The sequence below is a fragment of the Microtus oregoni genome, unplaced genomic scaffold, assembly GCF_018167655.1.
Source record: "Microtus oregoni isolate MIOR12 unplaced genomic scaffold, Mior012 000036F_ref0000092, whole genome shotgun sequence".
NCBI lineage: Eukaryota > Metazoa > Chordata > Mammalia > Rodentia > Cricetidae > Microtus > Microtus oregoni.
Genome location: NW_024543095.1, coordinates 18,508,065 through 18,532,061, shown reverse-complemented (window position 1 = coordinate 18,532,061; position 23,997 = coordinate 18,508,065). Strand labels below are relative to the sequence as shown.

Sequence of the window (23,997 nt, the reverse complement as noted above, 5' to 3'; positions counted from 1 at the left end):
ACAGAGAATTTTAACTTTTATTATCTAATATATGCATATGCTAGGAAGTTTGACTCAAAACTTAGAACTCAGTTTTAAAATGTTTTATTTCATTAAAAAAAAGTTTATTATGTACAAGACTCGGGTATATAGAAAGGCAGCTTAAATCAGAAAATGAGACTGGTCATCATATTCTCCCGTGGAATGTCTGTGACACGCACTCTCGATATTAAGCATAAATTATTTTAACTATGCAGGCTAAGTTCTGAGCTCCACACTGGCCTGCATATATAAGACATCTGTCTAATTTCAAGATTGATAATGCCAATGTCAAGCTGCTTGTATTTATGAGTATAAATTTCACTATTAAACAAAGACGTGGTGTTAACTAACAGGACAGTAACCCTTGAAAGGTCTTCATCTTGTCCCACGACTGCGATCTTTTGCCAGTTCTCCTTCTGGTAGCTCCATTCTCGGAGCAGAGCAGTTAGGCATTGAGTTCTCTATGGATCTCACCCATCTCCTTTATCTGCAACAGAAAGGGAGGAGCATGCAAGCACATGTAAGTAACTTCCAATTCTCCATTCAGAAAAGTTCTGCTTGTCACCCCGCTCCCTCAAGGGTTTCCCTCTGTAGACCTAGACCAGGCTGGCCTCGAACTCAGATATCCACTTGCCTCTGCCTCCCAAGTACTAGGATTAAAAGTGTGTGTGGGACACCACCGTCCATTTTTTTTTTTAAGTATTAAGAAGAGGTGGTAGCTACTGCAAGACAGACATTCAGCATATCCCGTTCTCCGCTTACCTCAGCCTTCTCATACTTTGCTGATTTCTTCCTCGTAGTAATGATCTGAAAGAAAAACATTTAGTGCTTTAGAAACTACTACTCAGACAAAAGTGGCCAAAATGAACTTCTGTGCTTTGAACCCATGTAAACACATGTGTACAAGTTTGGGGCAGAGTGTCTAAAAACTGATCATACAGAACCAATTCTTTTTTTGTTGTTGTTGTTTTTTTGTTTTTGTTTTTCGAGACAGGGTTTCTCTGTGGCTTTGGAGCCTGTCCTGGAACTAGCTCTGTAGACCAGGCTGGTCTCGAACTCACAGAGATCCGCCTGCCTTTGCCTCCTGAGTGCTGGGATTAAAGGCGTACGCCACCATCGCCCGGCTCAGAACCAATTCTTTGAAGAGCTATATCAATACCATAAGTATCCTTCTGGAGCAAAAGCTTTTAACTGAGCACAGATAAAATGTCTCATGTATGCATTTACCTAACCATTCTCCAGATAATGAGCTCAGGTTGCTTCTAGATTGTTAAAGATAACATAATATATAACCCTGAATGTGCTTCTTGGTTTTTGGTTGGCTGCTTAGTTCTTCTGAAACAGGGTCTCATTATGTAGCCCTGGCTGGCCTACAACTCACTATGGAGACCAGGATGACCTCAAACTCTGATGCCTCCTCGAGCGAGCGCTGAGATTGAAAGTGTGTGCTACCACGCTCAGTGAAGCTTCTTTATTGAACTTCTACTTTGGTTTCCATTTCTGTCTGTTCTGTGTGTTTATTTGCCAACTGAGTTCCTCTTCTTTAAACTATCCCTACCTATTACCAATTTTTAATGAAAGGGAGGAGGTTGTTGTTTTAAGACAAGGCTCTAAAACATAACCTAGAACCTTGACTTCTTAATTCTCCTGCCTCAGCCCCCTTGCTGGAATAGGTATATGCCACCATGTCTAGCTTTGTTGCATTTATTTCCATTCTGTGTGTGGAGGCGGAAGAACAACCCTCAGGAGTCAGTTCTCATTGGCCACCTTGTGATATCAGGATTAAACTGTCCCCAGGCCTGAGCACGAACGCTCTACCACGGCCAGCCCGGTTGCCATTTTTGTAGGTTTCCTCATCAACTTGTAAGAATTCTTTACTTGTTAAGCATATATCCATTTTATTTTATGTGTCATAAATATTTTCCTGGCTTATTTCTATTTTTGTTGTGGATTTTTCGAGACAGGGTTTCTTGTGTAGCTCTGACTGTCCTGGAGCTCAGAGATCCACCTGCCTCGGTCTCCAGAGTGCCTCCATGTGTGCCACCATGGCCAGCGACTTCTACTTTTTTACTTTTCAATATCTTTACCATGAAAATGTGATTTTTTTTTTCCTTTTGGTAGATGCCTAAACCAACTTCACTCTCAAATCCTCCTACCTCAGCCTCCTGAGGATCAGGACTTTAGGCATGTGCCACTAAGCCCAGCCCAAGATGTTAAAATATTTAACATTCCTACAGTCCCAGGAAAGTGGGATGGTCAACCAAACCTAGGAATTCAACGCCAACCTAGATTCCCAGCATTAATCTGGGCCTCCATATGCACTCACACACCAGGGCATGGGCATTTGCACAAAATGTCACACCACACATGTGAACACATACACCCAAGCATACCACACACATACATATAAAAAAATAACATAAATAAGCAAACACATAAATAAAGGTATTTCTCCCCTTGGAACCCTTTTTGTTAAATCTGTTTGCACTGCTAGAAAACAAACAAACCCTGAAATAAAAATACACAAAGAAAAAGCTAGGTGTGTTATGACTCACACCTGAAATTCCAGCTCTTGGAAGGCTGAGGCTTAAGATTAGAGTTTGAGGCTGACCAGGGCTAGCTAGAGTTTGAAAAAGAAAAGGCGGATGCGAGGTTTGAATGAGGACGGCTCCTAGAGGCTCATGCTTGAATGTGTGGTCCAAAGTTGGTGGAGCTGGCTGGCTGGGAAGGATTAGGTGTGTCCACACCATCTCTCTGCCTTGTGATTGTGGAGCAGACGTAAGTTCTCAGCTATGCCTGCCTGTTTGCCTGCCTGCCTGCAGCCACGCTCCCCACCATGATGGTCTCTGGAACTCTGAGCAGGAGCACCCAATATACTCTTCATTTTGTGAGTTGCCTTGGTCGTGTGTTTTGTCCCGTCGATAGAAAAGAAAAAAAAGACAGCTGGAGGTGCTGAGATAGCTCAGTGGTAAAGCACTTGCCTACCATATGAGGCCCTAAAATCTAATTCTCAAATAAGTATTAGTATATCCTTTTATGGATTTTAAGTTTCTTGCATTACATGGTTTCTTTTACTGCAAAATATCAACATTCCTTCTACTACTTTAATGTTATCTTTTCCATTCTATCCGGTAATTCATCTGGAATTCACGTTTGAAAAGAAGTGCATTGCCCAACTCTTTTCATGTTCCCATGCCCTCACATGCCTGTCCATACATGTGGGTAACATAGGCAGCCCCCAGAGGGTAAAAGAGAAATTCAATGTTTCTTTTTATCAGATGGGAACAAGTGTGGTAACAACACTGAACTAAAATCAAAATGTCATTCACCTTCAAATCTTGCTTTTTCTTAAAAAAAAAAAAAAAACCGATTTATTTATTTATTTATTATGTATGCAGTCTTCTGCCTGCATGTATGCCTGCAGGCTAGAAGAGGGAGCCAGATCTCATTGCGAATGACTGTGAGTCACTGCAAACTCAGGACGACCTCTCATAGTCAGTGAGTGCTCTTAAGCACGGAGTCATCTCTCCAGCCCCTCTTTTTCTTTATCTGGGGGCAGTGGAGCTTCAAGACAGGGGTTCTCTGTGTAACACACCTGGCTGTCCTGAAACTTATTTGTAGACCAGGCTAGCCTCAAACTCAAGAGATCCACCTGCCTCTGCCTCCCAAGTGCTGGAATTAAAGGTGTGCTCTACCACTGCCCAGCGGCAGTAGAGATTTTTAAGATAAGATCTTGCTGTGCAACTGTGGCTAGCCTTAATGCTCTCCCCAACCTGGGATTTTTACTTATTTTATTCTACGTACTTGTGTGCATGATACCTAGTACCTTTAGTACCTGGCACCTACAAAAGCCAGAAGGCATCAGTCAGATTCTTTGAAACTGAGTTACAGATGGTTGTGAACTTGGGTTCTGGGAACTAAATCCAGGTCGTCTTCAAGAACAAGTGTTCTTAACCACTGATCCATCATCTCTCCAGGCCCTGGCCTTAAAGTCTTGGTCCTCCTGCCTCAGCTTCTCAAGGACTTGCAACACACAACTATGTCATCATACCCCACTCAGATTGATTTCTGAATTCTGATATTGATGAGAACACCTGATGCCAAGCACCCTTAAAGCCCTGGGATAAAGCTCCTTCTTTGGACCCCTAATACTCCTGCTTTCACCTCCCAATGCTGGGATTATGGCCACGTACCCAGTGCAGATTTGCTATTTATTTAGAATCACTGCTACATGTACTACTCTTGATTTTTGTGTTGTTTTGGGGTAAGGCATAGCTCAGTGATATAGTGATAGCCCGGAATACTTGCAGCCTGAGCTCAGTGCTCCAGCACTACCAAAACCAAAAACAAGTGTTGTGTTGACCGGCTCTGAACATTTGGGCGTTCTCTACTGTGTTCTGGCAGGAGCGCCCAATTCCTTGCAGAGGACTCAAGGCTACCCGCTGCTTGAAGGCCCTGGAACCAGGCCATGAGGTGGTTTATTCTTATGAGTAACCCTTTCTGACTATAGAAACTGGCTATTGTGTAAAAAGAACCAGAGATGCAGTACAGTCCTTCACTAACATTTTCAAACGTCGATAGTTTTTTTTTCTTTTTTGGTTTTCCGAGACAGGGTTTCTCTGTTCTGCCTGTCCTAGAACTCACTCTATAGACCAGGCTGTAGATCTCTGTAGATCACAGAGATCCGCCTGTCTCTCCTCCCTGGTGCTGGGATTAAAGGCGTGAACGGCGCTGCCCAGGAAACATGGCTGTAGTTCTTGGCGCTCACCCGTAAGAACAACCCTTCAGCGAGCCCTGACTGGTTCTGTACTCACCAGCACAACTACCCCCGCGATGATTGCTAAAGCCACCACCACAATGACAGCGATGATGCCGGCCGTGAGACCCTGCATTGAGAACTCGGGGGCCTTTTCATCAACATAGTAAATCTGGGTCTGGCCAGGGTCCAGATCAAGCTGTTCTCCATTGACTCTCAGGTCCATTTTCTTAGAAGATTGGAACAAGGATTCCCCTTTCACCTGCAACAGAGGAAACGATGGAAAACGTTTACAAGAAGCAGCTGTGGGCACCGATGATCGCATGCCAGTTACGTGCCAGAGGAAAACCGCTAAGAAGCTTTCCAGTTTTGAGGAGATCCCGGAGCCAGTGAGATGTTGAAGCACTTATTTCTTTATTGCAGGAGTGTCATACACTGAAGTGGAAACGAAGCCTGGTCCCACCCATAGCAACAACATTCCTTCTTCTGTGGCTTCACCTCCCAGGCCCACGCATTCTAAAGTAAACCTCAAAGAAACATCTGACTGTAATGACTCCCACTACGGTATTATGTCCTTCATTTGTAACCCTAAGTCTTGGGAGGCTGAAGCAGGAGGCCTACCCTCTACCATGAATTCTAGGTCAACCGGGCTGCTGTAAGATTCTGTCTCACACACACTATAAGGAACAATAAGAAAACCCACAATAAATAAAAACATAAGCTTATAAATAGTTGGCCTTGACCTTAGTCCTTCTGCCTCAACCTCCAGAGTGCTAGGATCCTACGTGCCAGGATATAGAGTGCACTGTCACCTCTGGCTTTTACATCAATGTTTTTAAACCGGAGACTGACATCTTCCTTATCACTGCTGCTCCTAACAAACCACTCAGATGCCACTCTCCCAGACTGGACTCCCCAGTCCCCAGGAGACTCCCTGGCTCCTGAGTCGGCCTGCTCCCCATGCCATGCCATCCAGGGTAGATCTCGACTCTTCTATTTTACATTTGCTTTAGGTTTATTTTTATTCTTAATTTAGTTTCAGTTGACAGCTGTCTGATGTGCTTGCTGGGGATCAAACGCTGGTCCTCTGGAGAGCAGTGCGTGCTCTTAACTGCTAAGCCATCTCTCCAGCCCCACCTAACACCAAACGTTTCTACAAAGCGGCTTCCGGAATCATGCACTGTCCCTCCTAACACCCCTACCTCATAGCCCAGTCACAGCCCCATGATTGCATGGCCCCTCGCCTTGCAAAGCTCATTTCTGGAAAGCAAATTTCACATCACCTCCTTTCACGAATGGCTACTTCTCTTTATTCTTTAATAGGGCCCAGTACTTAGGACACGGAAGCAGGAGGATCAAGAGTCCAAAGCCAGCTACACAGAGCTCAGCAGCCTGGACTGTATGAGAGCCTGTCTCAAAAAGGAACAAACACCAGACATGGTGTGTATGTCTTTAACCCCAGCACTCGGGAGGCAGAGGCCAGCAGATCTCTGTGACTACAAGGATAGCCTAGTCTATATATACCTTTAGTTTCAGGACACCCAGGGCTATAGAGAGAGGCCTGTCTCAAAACAAACAAACAGGGGCTGGAGAGATGGCTCAGCGATTAAGAGCACTGGCTGCTCTTCCAGAGATCCTGAGTTCAATTCCCAGCAACCACATGGTGTGACTCACAACCATCTGTAAAGAGATCTGGTGCCCTCTTCTGGCCTGCAGGCACACATGCAGACAGAACACTGTATATATAATAAAAAAATAATAAATATTAAAAAACAGCAACAATCAGTCATAAACATAGTTTATACTTACATCTTTTTCAAAATAGTAAGCCACATCAGCTATGTCCACATCATCTTGAGTTTTCTGAGAAGAGTTTTGCATCAGATCGATAGTGATAACATTATTCTCATACTGGGAGGAGTAAAAAATATAAATTAATATAATTAAAATATATGAAAATTTTGGTCAACAGTCAGAATATTTAGAATTTGATCTTCTATAATCTATTCCCACAGGAGCTCTTTTCATTGGTGAATAATTAAATGTATCACTGGAAATTTTAAAAAAATCTTTGAGAGGTGTTCCAATCTATCTTAAGAGACTAAAATAGCAATACAAACAATTTTTAAAAAAAAAAAACATTTATTTACTATGTATACAATATTCTATCTGTGTGTATGCCTGCAGGCCAAAAGAGGGCACCAGACCTCATTACAGATGGTTGTGAGCATGTGGTTGCTGGGAATTGAACTCAGGACGTTTGGAAGAACAGGCAATACTCTCAATCTCTGAGCCATCTCTCCAGCCCACAAACATTTTTTTTAAGAGTTAAGAAAAGGGCTAACAGGGTAGGGTGGTTTGCTGTCATTGTCAACTAGAACAAACATTGAGGCACTTGAGAAGACCATCTCAATGAGGGACTGTCTAGATCGGGTTGACTGTAGGCTAGTCTGTGGGGATTATCTTCATTATGTCAACTGAGGTGGTGTAGCCCACACTGACCGTGGGCTGCATCATGGCATGGGCTGCAGCCTGGACTGAATGAAAAGAAAGGGAAAGAGGTGGTCAAGGCGTGTATGTATTCATTCTCTCTGCTCTTGACTGTGGACAGGGCTGGCTGCTTACGTTCCTCCTGCACTGACTTCCCCGCTGAAATAAACTCTTTGGGGGCTGGAGACATGGCTCAGCAGCTAACAGCACTTGTTGTTCTTCCTAGCTACTAACCATCTGTATAACACCACCTCCTTTTCTGAACTCCTGGGACACTGGGCAAACACATGGCGCACGTGGTACACATACATACACACATACAGGCACAACATGCACACATGTAAAATAAACCTTTTCTCCCTAACTTGCTTTGTTCAGGACATTTTATCAGAGGAACAGGAAAGCAAGACACTGGGTAAGGACAGTCCATGGCAGTATGTGCTGAGGCAGTCAGTCACAGAGAGGCCCTACAGGATAAGGACAGTATACGTCAGGCATAGTTGAGACAGTACAGGTTCTCAGGGGCAGTTGAGGCTTTCAAAGTCTATGGAAGGAAGGCAACTTGGGTTCCATATTAAGTGCCCAGGATTTAAACTGTTGCTAAAATCCACTTAGCTACCACTGAAAATCACTGGCTGTCTCAGGGGGTGGTGCACGCCTTCAACAGCACTCAGAGGCACAGGCAGGAGGATCTCTGATTTCCAGGATAGCAAAAGGCTGTTGGGAGGGGGGGTATGGGGGGATCAGTGGCTGCTGTTTATACCCATACCTACCAACTTGCTGCTAAAGCTAACTTATTAACCAAGAAACAAAACCAACCAAACAAACTTACCAGAATATTTTTGATAAATGTTGGATGCAGTTTGTATCGAGATGAGAACGTATCCTGAAGTGCACTGCAAATAATTTAAAAGTTTCTTTGGGGAAAAGAAATTGTAACACATAATAGAACCTCTACTTTTTAGGCAGATAGACAAGAACTGTAAAGGGAGACTCTGCTTTGGTTTCCTGGCCGCCCATACCCGAATAATCACACATTAATTCCAACACTGTTTGGCCAATAGTTCATACATATTTCTAACTAGCTCTTACACCTTAAATTAACCCATGTCTACTCTTTTGTATTTTACCACAAGACTCGCAGTTTGTTACCTCTTGCTTCTTGGGCAGCTACAAGGTGTCTCCCTGACTCTGCCTACTCTCTATACATCTCTGTTCAGTTTTCTCTCCTGGCTTTACTCTGCTAAGCCATTGGCCCAAATAGCTTTATTCCTCAACAATATTAGCAACACATATACAGAAGGACATCCCACATCAAAGGACTGTTATTATTATTATTTTTTTTTTTAAGAGATGATCTCACTGTGTATCCCTGGCTGACCTGGAACTTGCTATATAGACCAGGCTGGCTTTAAACTCAGAGACCTGATTGTCCCTGCCTCTGGGATGAAAGGTGTGCAACAGTGGCTAGGCTGTATAATTTTATTTTATTTTATTTTATTTTATTTATTTATTTATTTATTTATTATGTATACAATATCCTGTCTGTGTGTATGCCTGCAGGCCAGCAGAGGGCACCAGACCCCATTACAGATGGTTGTGAGCCATCATGTGGTTGCTGGGAATTGAACTTAGGACCTTTGGAAGAGCAGTCAGTGCTCTTAACCCCTGAGCCATCTCTCCAGCCCCTAGGCTGTATAATTTTAATATCATTTTCCAACTATCATAGTGGTAAGTGGTTTGCGCCAGCACCAGCCGTTGCTAGAGCTGCTTGCTGAGTGTCAGTCTGAACTTCACAATGGAGAAATCTGGCAGACACGGCTTGTAAAGGAACAAAGGACATCATGATTTCCTGATATGAGTACTGAGAAAGACACAATGTCACTTACGTGGTTTTCTGTCAAGGGGCATCATATGCACCATGTATGTAATTACCATCCAGGTGCATAAATACACTCGCATATATGTAAGTACTTACGTCTTCAGACTCTGAAGGTTATAAGGGTTTTCTCTTTCTTTGTGTTTTAGTTCAATGATGATCCAGCTGTAAGACAAAATGGTTGACAGTCTTTTATGCTGTTTTCCAAAGAGGCAAATATTTAAATACCAAAATAGAATTAAAGCTAACAGAACAAATAAAGTGTGGTAAATATACTTCACACACTCTTTACAGAAAACACACCCAGAAGGAACCACCCTTTCTTTTCTTTTCTTTTCTTTTGTGGGGGGCAGGGGCGAGGGAAGGCTGGTTTCAAGATACGGTTTCTTTCTCTGTAGCTTTGAGGCCTGTCCTGGAACTCGCTCTGTGGACCAGGCTGGCCTCGAGCTCACAGAGATCTGCCTGCCTCTGCCTCACAAATGGGGGGATTAAAGGTGTGTGCCGCCACCATCCAGCAAGTAACACCTTTTCTAATACTGACCTGCTGGTGACAATGACTAGACGTGAGGTCAACTGAAGTCAAGGCTAAGCTGGCCATGCTGGCTCTGTTCCAGAGAAAAGACAAAACGGATGGGCATGGTGGTGCCAGCTGGCACTGTGGAGGCAGAGGCAAGAGATGACTCAGATTCGAGGCAAGCCAAGATTCTAACATGAAACCATATCAGAAAGAGATGAAGGCGGATGGTGGGGGAGGGGGAGGAGAGAAAGAGAGAGCACAGAAACAGACAGAGAGAAACAATTGACCACACGGTTCCAGAAGTCGGAAGAAACAAAGTGCAGACTTTGGGCCTGCTGCCTTTCCAGTTGCTTGTCCCTTCCAGTAATCTTTTTTGCTTAAGCAAGCTTGAGTGGGTTTCGTTTGTTTTCATTGGCCTCTCTCCTATCCCCTCACCATGCCAGGGGTTGACCTCCAGCTTTTCTACCACTTCTGTCTCCGGCCCAAACAGCTCATTTTTAAAACACAATAAATGAGTAAATACAGTTTAAGTCATTTATATTCACTTAACACTAATCCAACTTCAAAATGCGGGACAGAGGTTGAATGGCAAACGGCATCAGTACGTTACCATCTCTGTAAAACCTAGACCACCTATCTACAGAGGGAATGCATAAACCTAGAGCCACCTATCTACAGAGGGAATTCATAAACCTAGACCACCTATCTACAGAGGGAATTCATAAACCTAGACCACCTATCTACAGAGGGAATTCATAAACCTAGACCACCTATCTACAGAGGGAATTCATAAACCTAGACCACCTACCTACAGAGGGAATTCATAAACCTAGACCACCTATCTACAGAGGGAATGCATAAACCTAGACCACCTGTCTACAGAGGGAATTCATAAACCTAGACCACCTATCTACAGAGGGAATTCATAAACCGGTTCTGGAAACAACGTCAGACTGAAGATAGCTGCCGTTTCATGTGCATTAGGGAAAACCTTAAAGTCACATCACTCCAAAGATTATTTCATGCGTTCTCCCATTTTCTCACACTTAATTACTGCCCAAGATAAGCTTCAGGCACCAGGTGATTTCCACAAAATAACACGGTTGGTCTAGCGCCAATAAAATTAGCACAATTGGATTAGGGCCAATAAAACTCAACTCAAAAGTGGTGGCACCAGTTTTATGAGGAATGGGACAGGATGGTCACACTTATCACTTGATACCCTTTCCCCCTTTCTTGTTATGTTTTAGAGAGAATCTCAGCTCACCCAGATTAGCCTCAAACTCACTGTGTAGACAAGGCTAGCCCTGAACTCTTCATCCTCCTACCCCCACCTCCAGAGCGCAGGGCTTACAGGTGTTTGTGACCATGCCAGCTTTTCCTAGCTTTTTTTTTAAAATTCCAAACCACACAATCTTATTTCATATGCAAACCTAGATTTAAGTAAGCAAATGTGAACAGCATGAAAACAGCAACAAGAAGAAACACTCACTAGGTCCTCACTTGCTCGGAACATGTTATTTCCGTGTCTTTGTCGGTTCTCCGGACCCCTGCAGTGTTCACGCACCAGCACGTGGAGGTGCCGTTGCACTGCTTGGCTTTAAAAAGCCCATGCTCGTCACAGTCGGGATCATAGATGCCGTCGTTGTTCTGGATCGCCCCCTCAGGTTTCAGCCTCCTCCCAGACTTGCTGTGAGTCATTTCTGCCTTCATCACCAAACATTTGGATGCCACTGAAAAGAAAACATAACATCGAACTGAAAAGTAACTACGATTTCGCATGTACATGGGGAAAATGTTTTAATTTAATGTCATAATCCCAGGCCAAAGATTATTTCATAATCCCTTCCACTTTCCCACACTCAAATTTACTTGCTGGAAATAAGAACCTTGAGTCGGATAATTTCTACAAAATAACACAGCTGGATTAGAGCCAGTAAAACTCAACTCAAGGGCTGGAGAGAAAGCTTAGCGGTGAAAAGCACTGACTGCTCTTCTAGAGGTCCTGAGTTCAATTCCCAGCAAACACATGGTGGCTCAACCACCTGTAATGAAACCTGGTGCCCTCTTCTGGCCTGCAGGGACATATGCAGGCAGAACACTGTATACATAATAAATAAATGTTTAAAAACAAAACAAAACAAAAAACTTTAAGGTGCCTCAATTTAGAAAGTATTATCAAGATTAAATGTCCAGGCAATAAGAATCTTTTACTCACATGTGGAGCACAGGACAGTATTCGATGTGCCAAGGGACTTACACTGGCATTCCCCACTTTCATTCAAAACGCAGCCTGTCCCCAGCTTGTAGTTGTCACAGACACATTCTAGAAAATGTAAAAATTTAGTTTAAAATGTAGCTACAACCCTCAACTCGTTCAGTCAATCAATCATGCCTCTAGGAAGTGGGTCTGGGCCAGGTGTGAGCACACCTTCAGTTCAGCACTCGGGAGGCAGAGGCAGGAGGATCTCTGAGTTTGAGGCCAACCTGGTCTACAGAACAAGTTTCAGGACAGCCAGGGCTACACAGAGAAACCCCATCTCCAAACAAACAAGCAAACGGACAAGAGGAGGAGGAAGAGGCTGGCCTGGGGCTGGTGAGGAGATGGCTCTCTGTTAACAGTGCCTGCCACCAAGCCCGACCTCTAAGCCCACATGGTGGAGACAACAGTTAAACTCTTAGTGCTTGCGTGTCTATGCTCCCCAGTCTGTGCCGCTAGAACGTCTAACCTGTGTATTCCCACTTCCACTTTTTTTGTATGTTGGGTTTTTTGGGGGGAGCAACATGAATTAAGATTTATTAAGGGGGGGGGCTGAGAGATGGCTCAGTGGTTAAGAGCATTGCCTGCTCTTCCAAAGGTCCTGAGTTCAATTCCCGGCAACCACATGGTGGCTTACAACCATCTGTAATGAGGTCTGGTGCCCTCTTCTGGTCTGCAGGCATACACACAGACAGAACATTGTATACATAACAAATAAATAAATATTTAAAAAAAAAAGAAAAAAGATTTATTAAGGGGGGGCTTGCACACCTTTAGTTCCAGTACTTGGGAGGCAGTACAGAGGCAGGCAGATCTCTTTGAGTTCGAGGTCAGCCTGTTCTACAGAGCGAATTCCAGGGCAGCCTGGGATACACAGAGAAAGCCTGTCTTGAGAAACAAACAAACAAACAAAAATATATTAAGGAAATATGACCAAGAACTCCCCAGACTGGGAGGAGCCCCAAGGGAGGAATAATTTGGGGTGGTGCTGAGAATAAAGCCCAGGGCCCCACTCATGCTAACTTAACCCCTCCCAATGAGCTACACCCTTGGCCTGTATTTCATTTTTGTTGAGATAGCCCAGGTCAAACCTCCTTTAAAGGTTTAAAGATTCTCTCCATTAAATGTATTACAATTATTAACTTATTTGGAGCAGGGGCACCCTGTGGTGTATTACAGAGGTCAAAGGATAAACTTTCTAAGAACTCTAGAGTTCTGGGAATCAAACTCTGGTCTGCAGGCTGATCCACGCACCTTCATTCACTGTCCCCAAACTATAGTACCCTCGGACTCCTGAGTGCTAGGAAGAGAGGTTACTACCCATGGACAAGTTTGTTGCTGCTGGATTACTTTTTATTTTTTAATTATTTTATTTCTGAGGCAGAGTCTTGCTTAGGAAACCCAGGCTAGGCTCAAGTTCACAAGCGTCCTGCTTCAGCCTCCTAAGGACTGGGATCACATCACACCCATGTACCACTACAGCTGGTCATTTGTTCCTGACTATGCAGTCCTGGCTGGCCTTCTTCAACCCTTGCTAGGCTTGCCTTTACCACTGGCCCAGCCATAAACAAAGCTTTAAATACAGCACTCTAAAGATCTTATCAGCTTTGCTTTTGCAATCCAAGGCTTTCGTTTTTTTTAAAGCTAACGTTTACCTATTTGCTTTGTGCATTTAGCTATATATTTTGTGTGTGCACACATACACACACACACACTTGCCACAGTTCAATGTGGAAGTCAGGCTGACGTGGGGAACCCATTCTCCCCTTCTACCTGTGGGTCCTGGGGATTTAACTCAGGAGTAACTTTACTCACTGAGTCATTTTAATGGCTCTGTCGTTTAAAAAAAATTTTTTTTTCCTTCCTTCTCTCAGCAATACCCTCCCGTTCTGAAAGAGTCTAATTCTACCGCCCAGGCTCACTACTGCCCTCTGGCCTCAGCTTCCCAAGTGCTGGGTTTAGGACTGAAGCTTCCTTTCCTTTTTTTTTGTTTTTTTTTGTTTTGTTTTGTTTTTTCGAGACAGGATTTCTCTGTGGTTTTGGAGCCTGTCCTGGAACTAGCTCTTGTAAACCAGGCTGGTCTCAAACTCACAGAGATCCGCCTGCCTCTGCCTCCCAAGTGCTGGGATTAAAGGCGTGCGCCACCACCGCCCGGCTTCCTTTCCTTACACCCGGGTCATTCCTTTAACTTTTCAGTTCCAAGTCTGAGATCTATGGACCCTCCCCTCTTATTTCTCCTTTACCCAGTTTTCTTAAGGAAAGCCTGCCTTGGGGCCCAATAGGTTTCTATTCAATCTTTTTCTTTATTAAACAGGGTCTCCTATAGCCCAGGCTAGACCCCATCACCTTGCCAGGCTAAAGATGACCTTGAACTTGCTGAAGCTCCTGCTCCCCCTTCTCAAGTGCTAGGGGTTACAGGTACACACACACCTGGCTTGTGGGGTGTTAGGGATCAAGCCCAGGGTCTGCCAAGCCAGTACTCTACAGTCCAGTCCTCAATCTTCAATTTAGTCCCAGATTGAAGTTAGAAAAATATAAATTGATCAAACTGTGTTACTTAAAGTGTAATTAGTGAATATAGGCCACCTCTGTTGGTAGAGAACGAAATCCTTTTCAGGAAACAAAGCTAAACTATATTTAATTTAAAAACTAGGAAGAAACCAAAGGAAGAATTCTTTCCAGCGCGCTTTGTTCAATTGTCTCCGTTTCCAGACACCATTTTAGAAATAAATCATAAGTCACGGTCAGCTCTATAGTAAGAACAACTAGGATCAAACGCCATGTCCTTCTCTCTACAGATCGTCCACTCACAGTTTAAGTACAGTTCATAAGGAGTAAAGAAAGCGAGGGCAACGCGGAAGCTCAGGAGATAAAGGCCCATGACCAACTGAATTTGGGTCCTAGGACCGACGTGGTGGAAGGAACTGGCTCCCAAGTTGTCTGACTCCATGCGCGCATACACACACACATACACACACACACACACACACACAAATAAAAGACAAAAGGAAGTGGAAAACTTCCTTTATGAATGCCGGATCACGATATAAATCTACTTGTATTCCGAAACCACGAATATGCACAATTTTTAACGAGGGAATTCTTAAGAGTGGAAAGATTTTGGATTTTTAAAAAGATCCTTACAGTTTATATCTATCCTTCCTACAATAAACATTAGTCATGGTTCTTAGAAAAGGAAAAACACACCTCCGGCAGGTAAGTCCCAGCAGGCCCGCCTCCGACGCGCAGGTGCATAGCGGCCTCTGGGGAGCTACCTGTCCCCTCCCGGGGCCCACATCCGGGGACCGCCGCAGGTACGGGAGGAAGGAGGGAGAACCGGATGGGTCGCAGCGACAAAGGCCCGCGCTTTGGGACCTGGAACCCCAAGTTGGAGCCGCTGGACCCCGGGCCACCGGTGGCCGCTCCGTCACCCTGACCCCAGGTCCCATGTCCCCCACCTGGTATCCCGCAGCTCTGCCTCCTCCGAGCGTAGGTCCGGCCCGCGCCGTCGGGTCTCGGGGCCACCCGGAGGTCCCCTCCCCATCCCCGGCCCGACAGGACCCCCAACACCTCCGCTGCAGGTCCCCGCCTCACAATTACCTTGCTGAGCCGCGGCCAGCGTCGCCGTGACCACCGCGAGCAGGAGCCCGAAGGCTCGGGCCTGGGGGGGCGCCATGCTGCGCGCGGAGCGGCGGGGACTCGCGGGGGCTGCGGCACGGAGCGGCTCCGGGGACGGACAGACCGCGCTGCGCAGCGGCCGAGGGACTGAGCGCTCTGGGCGCGCGGCGGGGCGGGGAGCCACCTACGGCCTTGCTGCCCCCGGGCCCCACCCCGCGGTGAGTCACCCGCCCCACTCCCCGCCCCACTCCCCGCCCCCCTCCCCAGGTGTGAGCCTCCCCGGCGCTGCAGTGTGGGACGCGAGGCGGGGACGAGCCTGGGTACCCTGGAAGGACCGGATGTCGCGGACGGGATGTTGACGAGACTGGACGTGAAGCCGAAAGAGATAGCCAGTCCAACCGAGAGCTTCCCGGACCGAAAGACAATAAATAACGAACACCGCCTTGTCCTTGTGCTACGCCTGGAAGTTTACTTTCCAGGACTTATTCAGACTCTTTCAAAGTTTATGTTATGTGTACGAGTGTTTTGTCCACATGTATGCTCACCACGTGCTTGCCTGGTGCCCGCGGAAGTCAGATGAGGGCTCAGAATCTCCAGGAACTGGAGTTAAGGATGGCTGCGAGCCACCTTGGGAGTACCTGGAGTAGAACGGGGTCATCTGTTAAAAGTGCTCTTAACCGCCTAGCCATCTCTCCAGCCCGACACGTTCTTGAAACCAAAGTGCTTCAGTTTTTATTATTATACATTTAAAATTATTTCTTTTATGGTTTGAAATTATGGTAGGATTACGTCATTTCCCCCTTCTTGTCCCTCCCTCGAGCCCTACCATGTAACCCTCCTTGCTCTTTTTCAGAGTCATGGTCTCCTATACATATGAAAAAGAACAGTGCTGATAAAACCTTTTTTTTTTTCGAAAATTTAGGGGACAGTTTATTTAATTGGAACTGAAGTCAAAAACATTTTAAGACTCCTTTTTACAGTCTTAAAATAATTGTGATGACCTGATGAGTTTATTAACTATTGAAGTGCTAATATGTGAACTGAAGATGTGTCTCAGTTGGGAGAGTGAATGCCTAGAATCTTGCACAAGACCCGAGTTTGCTACTCGGTGCCCATATAATGGCTCACAGTCATCTGTAGCCTCTCTCCAGGGGACTGGCTGCCCTTTTCTGACCTCTGCTTGGCACTGCACGCAGTTACCCTCAGGCAAGCACATAGGCATACCAAAATACATAACTTTTAAAACACGAATATATTTGTGGGATTTCATACCCAAATATAGTCCTAAAATCATTCTCAAAATTCAAATTTCTTTTCTAATAAAGTAGAACTGGAAATGTGTAGATTTACTAACTTTTTGTGTGTGTATGAGTGATTTTCCTGCAAGGATCTATGTGCATCACCTGTGTGCCCGGTGCCCACAGAGGTCAGAGACACATCAGAGATCCTCTGGAACTGGAGTTACAGACGGCTGTGAAACTGAGTGCAACCATCTCTCTCAGCCACCGAGACATCTCAGCCCCACCCCGCCCCGCCTCATTTTTTTGAGATAGGGTCTCTTTGTGGCCAGCCCTGGCTGTCCTTTAGCAACTCCAAGCTATCCTCCTTCCTCGGCCGGCAATCCGTTTGCCTCTGCTAGGAGTAAAGGCCGTTGTTTTCATGACAGGAGTATATATAGTCCCGAGGCAGCTTACTAAGCGGCTAAGGATAACCTCAGCTTTTGGTGCTCCTGCATCCACTTCTCAAGTGCTGGGAGCACAGGTGTACACCATCCTTAGCCTCCTGTGAGCTATCTCTTCCAGAATGAGAATGCCTTGGGGGCAGGCAGGATGGCTCAGTGGATTAAAAACTTGCTGCTAGGGGTCTTGATCGGCTTCATTTTTCTCTGTCAATTAAAGATTTTAAAGGCAGAAAATATCTCGAGAGAGACAGGAAGCACCAGGGGAAGATCTCAGACACCACAGGGAAGAGGAGAGAGAGAGAGAGAGAGAGAGAGAGAGAGAGAGAGAGAGATAGAGATAGAGAGAGAGAGAGAGAGAACAGAGAGAGAAAGGGCATCGAGGGGAACTGGAAAGCCCAAAGTCCTACTTCTCCTCCGGGGCTGGGTTGTAAGGGTCTTTGGGGGAGGTCCCCTAATTTGGGGTTGGTCAGTTTGAACAAAGACGGTGAGGTTGATAGGCTCACAACTTTGGGGCAAACTGTCCAGATCCCTGTCTAGAACTCGTCAAACCGGTCTGCCAGCAGGGGGGCCTACTGGCGGGAAGAAAAGGAGGCCAGGCCTTGGCTGGCTGCCTGGCTTTTGTCTCAGATCAGGAAAGTGAGGAAAAAGCCGGAAGTTTGCCATCTTCATCCTCTATTTGTGGCCCCTCCCTAAATGTCTGTGTTTCAAAGATCTTCTAACTCCTAGTTCCTCACTGAGACCTGATGACCTAAATTCAGGCCCTGAGACCACCAAGTAGGACACAGACAATCCCTTTGATCCATGTACTGAAAAGTTTCTGTACCCCGATAAGCCTCTCCACCGACGCAACAATCCAAATCAGGGGCTGGAGAGATGGCTCAGAGGTTAAGAGCATTGCCTGCTCTTCCAAAGGACCTGAGTTCAATTCCCAGCAACCACATGGTGGCTCACAACCATCTGTAATGGGGTCTGGTGCCCTCTTCTGGCTTGCAGGCATACACACAGACAGAATATTGTATACATAATAAATAATTAAATATTTTTAAAAAAAACAATCCAAATCAGATCAAATCAAACCGAATTAGAAAGAGCCCAGGTTTAATGGATACAACACTCCGGGATGATTTGACAATCCTCCAGAGAGGAGTCAAAAACGGAAGACCTGTCTGTTTTTTGGAGTACAGTTTAAATACACTGTGGGCGTGGTCTTGAGCATCTCTGCGGGAGGGTTCATCATTTGGCGGGCTTTCTGAGATGCAACAGCGTTTGCAGAGAGATGGGGAGGAGGCTTGGGGTGGAGCTTCCAGGAGAACATTCCAGACTCTGGGTATATGAATACTTGGGGTTGGGGTGAAGCTTCACCAGTACAGTGGTTCTCCCCACTAAAATGGGGAGGAAAAAAAAAGGTTTTACGGAAAGTATTAGACTAGATATCTCTACATAGAGCACAGATAAAATTTTGTATGCAATATTCTTTATAGCATTTCAAGGAGAATTTCAACTCACAACTCAGAAGAAGCTGAACACATTCCTAGCCCTCTGGGGATGAGCATCACTTAGGAAGGTACTGGTCTAGCGTGCTTGAAGCTCTGCATTTGAAACCCTGGGTTTGGCCTCCAGCATTTCACAGCCTGGGCTTGGTGGCACAGGTCTGCAATCTCTGCACTGGGAAAAGTCAGAAGGTCATCCTAGTTATGCTGTTGGAGCCCAGCCTGGGCTATCTGAGACTCCAAAGAGAAAACAAAACTGGGCATGATGGCACAGGTCTTTAATCCCAGCACCCAGGAGGCAGAGGCCGGTGAGTCTCTGAATTTGTGGCCAGCCTGATCTACACATTAAGCTCCAGGACAACCTGGACTACCCGGGGGGACCCTGTCTCAAAAACAAACAAGGAAAAGGCAGAGACATCCACCTCCCGTGAAGGGTGATGTGGTGAGTCCTCCACTTTGCCACTGATGTATGAGAAAGGATTGAATGGGTGACAGCTTGCTTTTTGTTATTGCTGTTTGTTTTGTGAAACAATATCTTACTTTTTTTTTACTATTTTATTTATTTTTATTTTATGTGTATGGGTGTTTTTCCTGCATGCATGTCTGTACACCACATGTATGCAATGCCCACAAAGGCCAAAAGAGAGCATCAGATCCTCTGGAACTAGAGTTACAGACAATTGTGGGTGCTGGGAACTGAACCTGGGTCTTCTGTGCTCTTAAGCGCTGAGCCATCTCCCCAGCCCCAAGGAAGTGTCTTATGTATGGGGACTGCACTCAAATTCACTATGTAGCCCTCCTCCCCTTCCTCCCGGGTACTGGGATACAAGCATGTGTCACAGTGCCTTGCATGATTCCCTTTCTACTAAAGTATTTAGCAGCAGAGGAAACAGTGTGGGGATGAGGAGGGATGAAGTTGTTTCCATAACCAGAAGTGATACAGACAGACAACTGAAAGTTTTCATTTCTCATTGTTGACATCTTACAAAACCATGCAGCTTTATCAAAACTAAGACGTTAGCGTTGGTGCAGTATTACTTACTAAACTATAGATTTTATTTAGACTTCCGCAACTTTTTTTTTTAACTATTTTTTCCCCCTATCCCCACATTAAAGTAACAATAAAGGCCTTTTTAGGGGAACTTCTGGTCAAGAGAATCAGTGATCTGGGTAGAGACCTACCGTTCCAATTGTGCTGGGCCAATTGCCTGGCCAAGAGATCACCTTTAGGAAGGGGGGGTTCACCTTAAGTATGGCTAAATAGAGAGGTGGAATATTTAGTCCTTTGATGAGATAATGTATTTTACTTCCCAGAATTCCCTTTCCCTAGTCCAGTCCTTACTAGCCAAGTCGCCATGAGGTTCTGCTGGGTCAATGGTGTAATTTTTTCTTTTTCTCTTTCTGTTGCTGGTCTGAGCCCAAGTATGCTTTTCATGAGACCTGGGACTTCCTTATTTTCCACACCTTGTGCTGCCAACTTCCATGCAGCTGACCCCTGTCCTGGCCTTTTCCATTTCTCTCCTCCAACTCCTCCACGGAAAGCTGCCAAGATTTATAGCTTGCCTGCCCTGGGGTATTTTTTCTTTTAAACTCTAATAAAAGTGTCCTTGAGCTTCTGCTTGAATTCACTTCCCAAGTACTGGCATTAAAGATGTGAGCCACTACCACCTGGCTCCATTTCTCTTTGAGACTGAATGGATTTTGTGTAGCGCAGGGTGGTGTTGAACTAATAGAGATATGTCTGATTTTTTCTCCCGAGTGCCACCACTGCCTGGCCTCTAGTGTCTTAGCTCTGCACTCTGATCTTCAGGCAAACTTTATTTGTTAGAACACAAACAAAATATCACTGCACCTGACCTCGGTAATTTTGGGGGAGTTGGTTCGTTGGTTTGGGTTTGGATTTTTTTCAAAACAGTGTTTCTTTGACTGTCCTGAAACTCACTTTGTAGACCAGGCTAGCCTTGAACTCACAGAAATCTGCCTGCCCTACCTCTGGAGTGCTGGGATTAAAGGCATTCGTTTAGTTTTGTTTTAATGAGGGGTCTCACTGTACCAGGTTGAACTCAACTCCTGGCAACCTTCCTACCTCAGCCTCCTAATTGTTGGCATTAGAAGCATGAACCACCTTGCCTCCTACTGTGACTCGGGACTGCTAGAGAGGGAACCCAGGGCTTGGCACATGCTAGGCAAGCTCTTTACATGCATCATGTATTAGCGTGTATATCACCGTAATCTCCTCCAGTCCATGGATGTCTAGCTCTCGGTCTTTTTCCATCCCTTCCTGAGCTTTCGTTTTTGAACAGTGCTGTGTAGTTGGCGACTGCTCGCTCGTTTCCCAACTGCTCAGACCCGAATAATCACACGGAAACTATATTAATTACAGCACTGCTTGGCCTATTAGCTCAGGCTTCTTATTAACTAACTTTTATATCCTAAATTAACCCATTCCTATTAATCTGTGTATTAGCATGAGGCTGTAGCTTACTGGTAAGGGTCTGGCATCTGTCTCCTTCAGCAGCTACATGGCATCTCTCTGACTCTGCCTACTCTCTCTATATGTCTCTTCCAGCCTGGCTATATTCTGCCCTGCTATAGGCCAAAGTAGCTTCTTTATTAATCAATGGTAATAAAACATATTCATAGCATAGAGGGGGGAATCCCACATGGGTGCTGGTCAGGTGTTTGAAATACTATTTCTCAACTAGGGTCTATCTCATGTTTTCTCATGAGTGGATTGATGTAATAATGGATCATAATATTTTCTTTGTAATCTAACAAATAAAACTAGCCTGAAGATCAGAATGGAGAGCTAAGCCACTAGGTAGCCATAGAGGCCAGGTAGTGGTGGCAAACACCTTTAATCTCAGCACTTGGGAGAAAAAGGCAGATGGATCTTTGTGAGTTTAAGACCACCCTGGGCTACATGAGGTTCAATCTGTATAAAGAGAAACAGAGTTTACACAAAAGTGATCCGAGCACTTGGGATCCCACGCCTTTAATCCCAGCTCTAGGGAGGTGGAGACAGGAGGGAAATGGCTGAAGGAGAAAGGAGTATAAGATGGAGGAGACAGGAGCTCAGATGCAGTCTGAGCATACAGTCTGAGAATTCAGTCTGAGCATACAGTCTGAGAATTCCGTCTGAGCATACTGTCTGAGAATTCAGTCTGAGCATACAGTCTGAGCACACAGTCTGAGCACACAGTCTGAGCATACAGTCTTAACACACAGTCTGAGAATTCAGTCTGAGCATACAGTCTGAGAATTCAGTCTGAGCACACAGTCTGAGAATACAGTCTGAGAATTCAGTCTGAGCATACAGTCTGAGCATACAGTCTGAGAATTCAGTCTGAGTACACAGTCTGAGTACACAGTCTGAGCACACAGTCTGAGCATACAGTCTGAGTACACAGTCTGAGCATACAGTCTGAGCACACAGCCTGAGCACACAGTCTGAGCATACAGTCTGAGAATTCAGCCTGAGCATACAGTCTGAGCATACAGTCTTAACACACAGTCTGAGCATACAGTCTGAGCATACAGTCTTAACACACAGTCTGAGCACACAGTCCGAGCATACAGTCTGAGGTTTTGTAGAGACAGCAGCAATCTGAGACCTCTTAGAGACAGGGTGCCCCTTCGGCATGAGCATTGGTAGAGGTGACAAGCAGGCATTCTTCTGTAGCTGGGAATGGTGACACAATTATAATCCACATTTAGGAGACTGAGGCAGGAGGATTGTGAGTTCAAGGCCAGTTTAGGATCCATGGCTAGAGCATATCTCAAAAAGGAGGAAGAAGAGACAGAGGAGCATGGGGAAGAAAAAGCAAGCCTCTGGATTGTGGTGCCTGTGGTGTCAGAGCAACATGCAGTAGGCTTGGCAAGGGTGGTGGTGACAGATCTGGAGTTACCAAGGCCTCAGAGGGAGTCTGGGAGAGGAACAGAAAGGACTTTTATAGGTTTAGAGGAAGAAACAGATTAAGTATGCAGAACTGGTATTGGATAACTAGAAGACCCTTCAGGGAATAGCTAGAGCAAGAGGGAATATGGCACCGTGGGACTAGCATGGAGGGTTGTTGGAGGGGGATGGGAAATCTGCTTCAACTGGGGGAATTTTGAAGGTTGGAATCTCTGCTGCAGAATACTGGGATGGTGGCTTCTACCTACGGAGAGTCAGGCGAGCTTGCTGAGAGCATCTGGTACTGGGAAGGCAGCTGGTGATGGCTCACCTTAGTGAGCTAGAAAGGTTGAGTCATGCGTGATCATTAAGAATGATTAGAGCTGGGCGTGGTTGCGCACACCTTTAATCCCAGCATTCACTCAGAAGGCCGAGGCAGGATCTCTATGAGTTCAAGATCAGCCTGGTCTACATAGAGTTCTAGGACAGCCAGAGCTACATAATGAGACCCTGTCTCAAACAAACAAACAAAAAAAAAAAATCAAACAAATAAAAAGGGAATGATTTTTTGAAACTAGATGTGGCAGAGCAAGCACTTCAGGAGGCAGAGACAGGGGAACCGCTGTGAGTTTTGGGCCAGCCTGGGCTATATAGTAAGATCCTGTTTCAAAATAACAAAACAAAGAATTATCTACTTGGTGTAAAATTTAACTCTTCAACACTGTAAAAAGGATTTGCTGTCAGCCTGGCAGATCGAGGCTGAGTGAGAAGGATGGAGTCTGAGGCTTCTCTGAGCTACATAATAAGACTGTTATAAAAAAAAAAAAAGTGGAGAACGGGTGCGGGGACAGAAAGGGAGAGGCTGCATAACCAGCTAAGGGCCCTTGCTCTTCCAGAGGACCCAACTTCCTAAGGCCCACATGGTGGATCGCAACCATGCCTAACTCTGGGCCTAGGAGACCTGACAACCTTTTCCCACCTCTGTGGGCACCAAGTCACACAGTCGGTTCCAGAGAGTGCTCTGACTTAGACAGAAGGAAATGAGAGTGCAGAACAGAACTGGACCTTCACCTTTGGCTTATCAGGATTGGAGAGGGTGGGTCTTTATGAAGGGTCATTTACAGCGCGTGCCCTGAGGGAACCTGACACTCTTCAGACAGGGTAGTTTTCATGTTTAATGGCATCGCTGCCATGCATTTACAGGGAACTACAAGGAAGTTGCCCCTCTCAGTAGCCACATAGCAGCAAAGAACTATGCCTCTATGGTTTCTCATGAAGCTGGTTGAGAGCTAATGCATTGCCTGTTTGCAAGCCATAATAAGGAGACAAGAAATAAAACGCATGGTTAGATGACTGTCCTTCCTAGAATAATCTGCCCCGATTCTTGAGC

The 23,997-nt window shown here is 45.4% G+C and overlaps 1 protein-coding gene across 2 annotated transcripts; it reads right to left on the bottom strand.

The window, feature by feature from the left end:
• Positions 1-68: 68 nt before the first annotated feature.
• Positions 69-15,711, bottom strand: Epcam (epithelial cell adhesion molecule). Of its 2 annotated transcripts, XM_041631249.1 has the most exons (9): positions 15,524-15,709; positions 11,882-11,989; positions 11,156-11,396; positions 9,246-9,311; positions 8,100-8,163; positions 6,587-6,688; positions 4,836-5,039; positions 784-828; positions 69-508 (listed from the first exon to the last, which is right to left on the bottom strand). In XM_041631249.1, the coding sequence occupies exons 1-9, from the start codon at positions 15,597-15,599 to the stop codon at positions 467-469; spliced, it is 948 nt and encodes a 315-aa protein (XP_041487183.1). In that variant the 5' UTR covers positions 15,600-15,709; the 3' UTR covers positions 69-466. The 2 variants fall into 2 exon arrangements, with proteins under 2 accessions (XP_041487183.1, XP_041487184.1); XM_041631250.1 differs by lacking the exon at positions 11,882-11,989 and having other exon boundaries at positions 15,524-15,711.
• Between the last annotated feature and the right edge of the window lie 8,286 nt (positions 15,712-23,997).

Bases quoted from the DNA above. Each gene is read 5' to 3' on its own strand.
- Epcam (XM_041631249.1), bottom strand. From the start codon at position 15,599: ATGGCGCCCCCCCAGGCCCGAGCCTTCGGGCTCCTGCTCGCGGTGGTC. The intron at 9,312-11,155 runs GTGAGTGTTTCT...TTTGTCTTACAG, and splicing joins TCCGAGCAAGTGAGGACCTA to CTGGATCATCATTGAACTAA. The intron at 8,164-9,245 runs GTAAGTACTTAC...AATTATTTGCAG, and splicing joins AACCTTCAGAGTCTGAAGAC to TGCACTTCAGGATACGTTCT.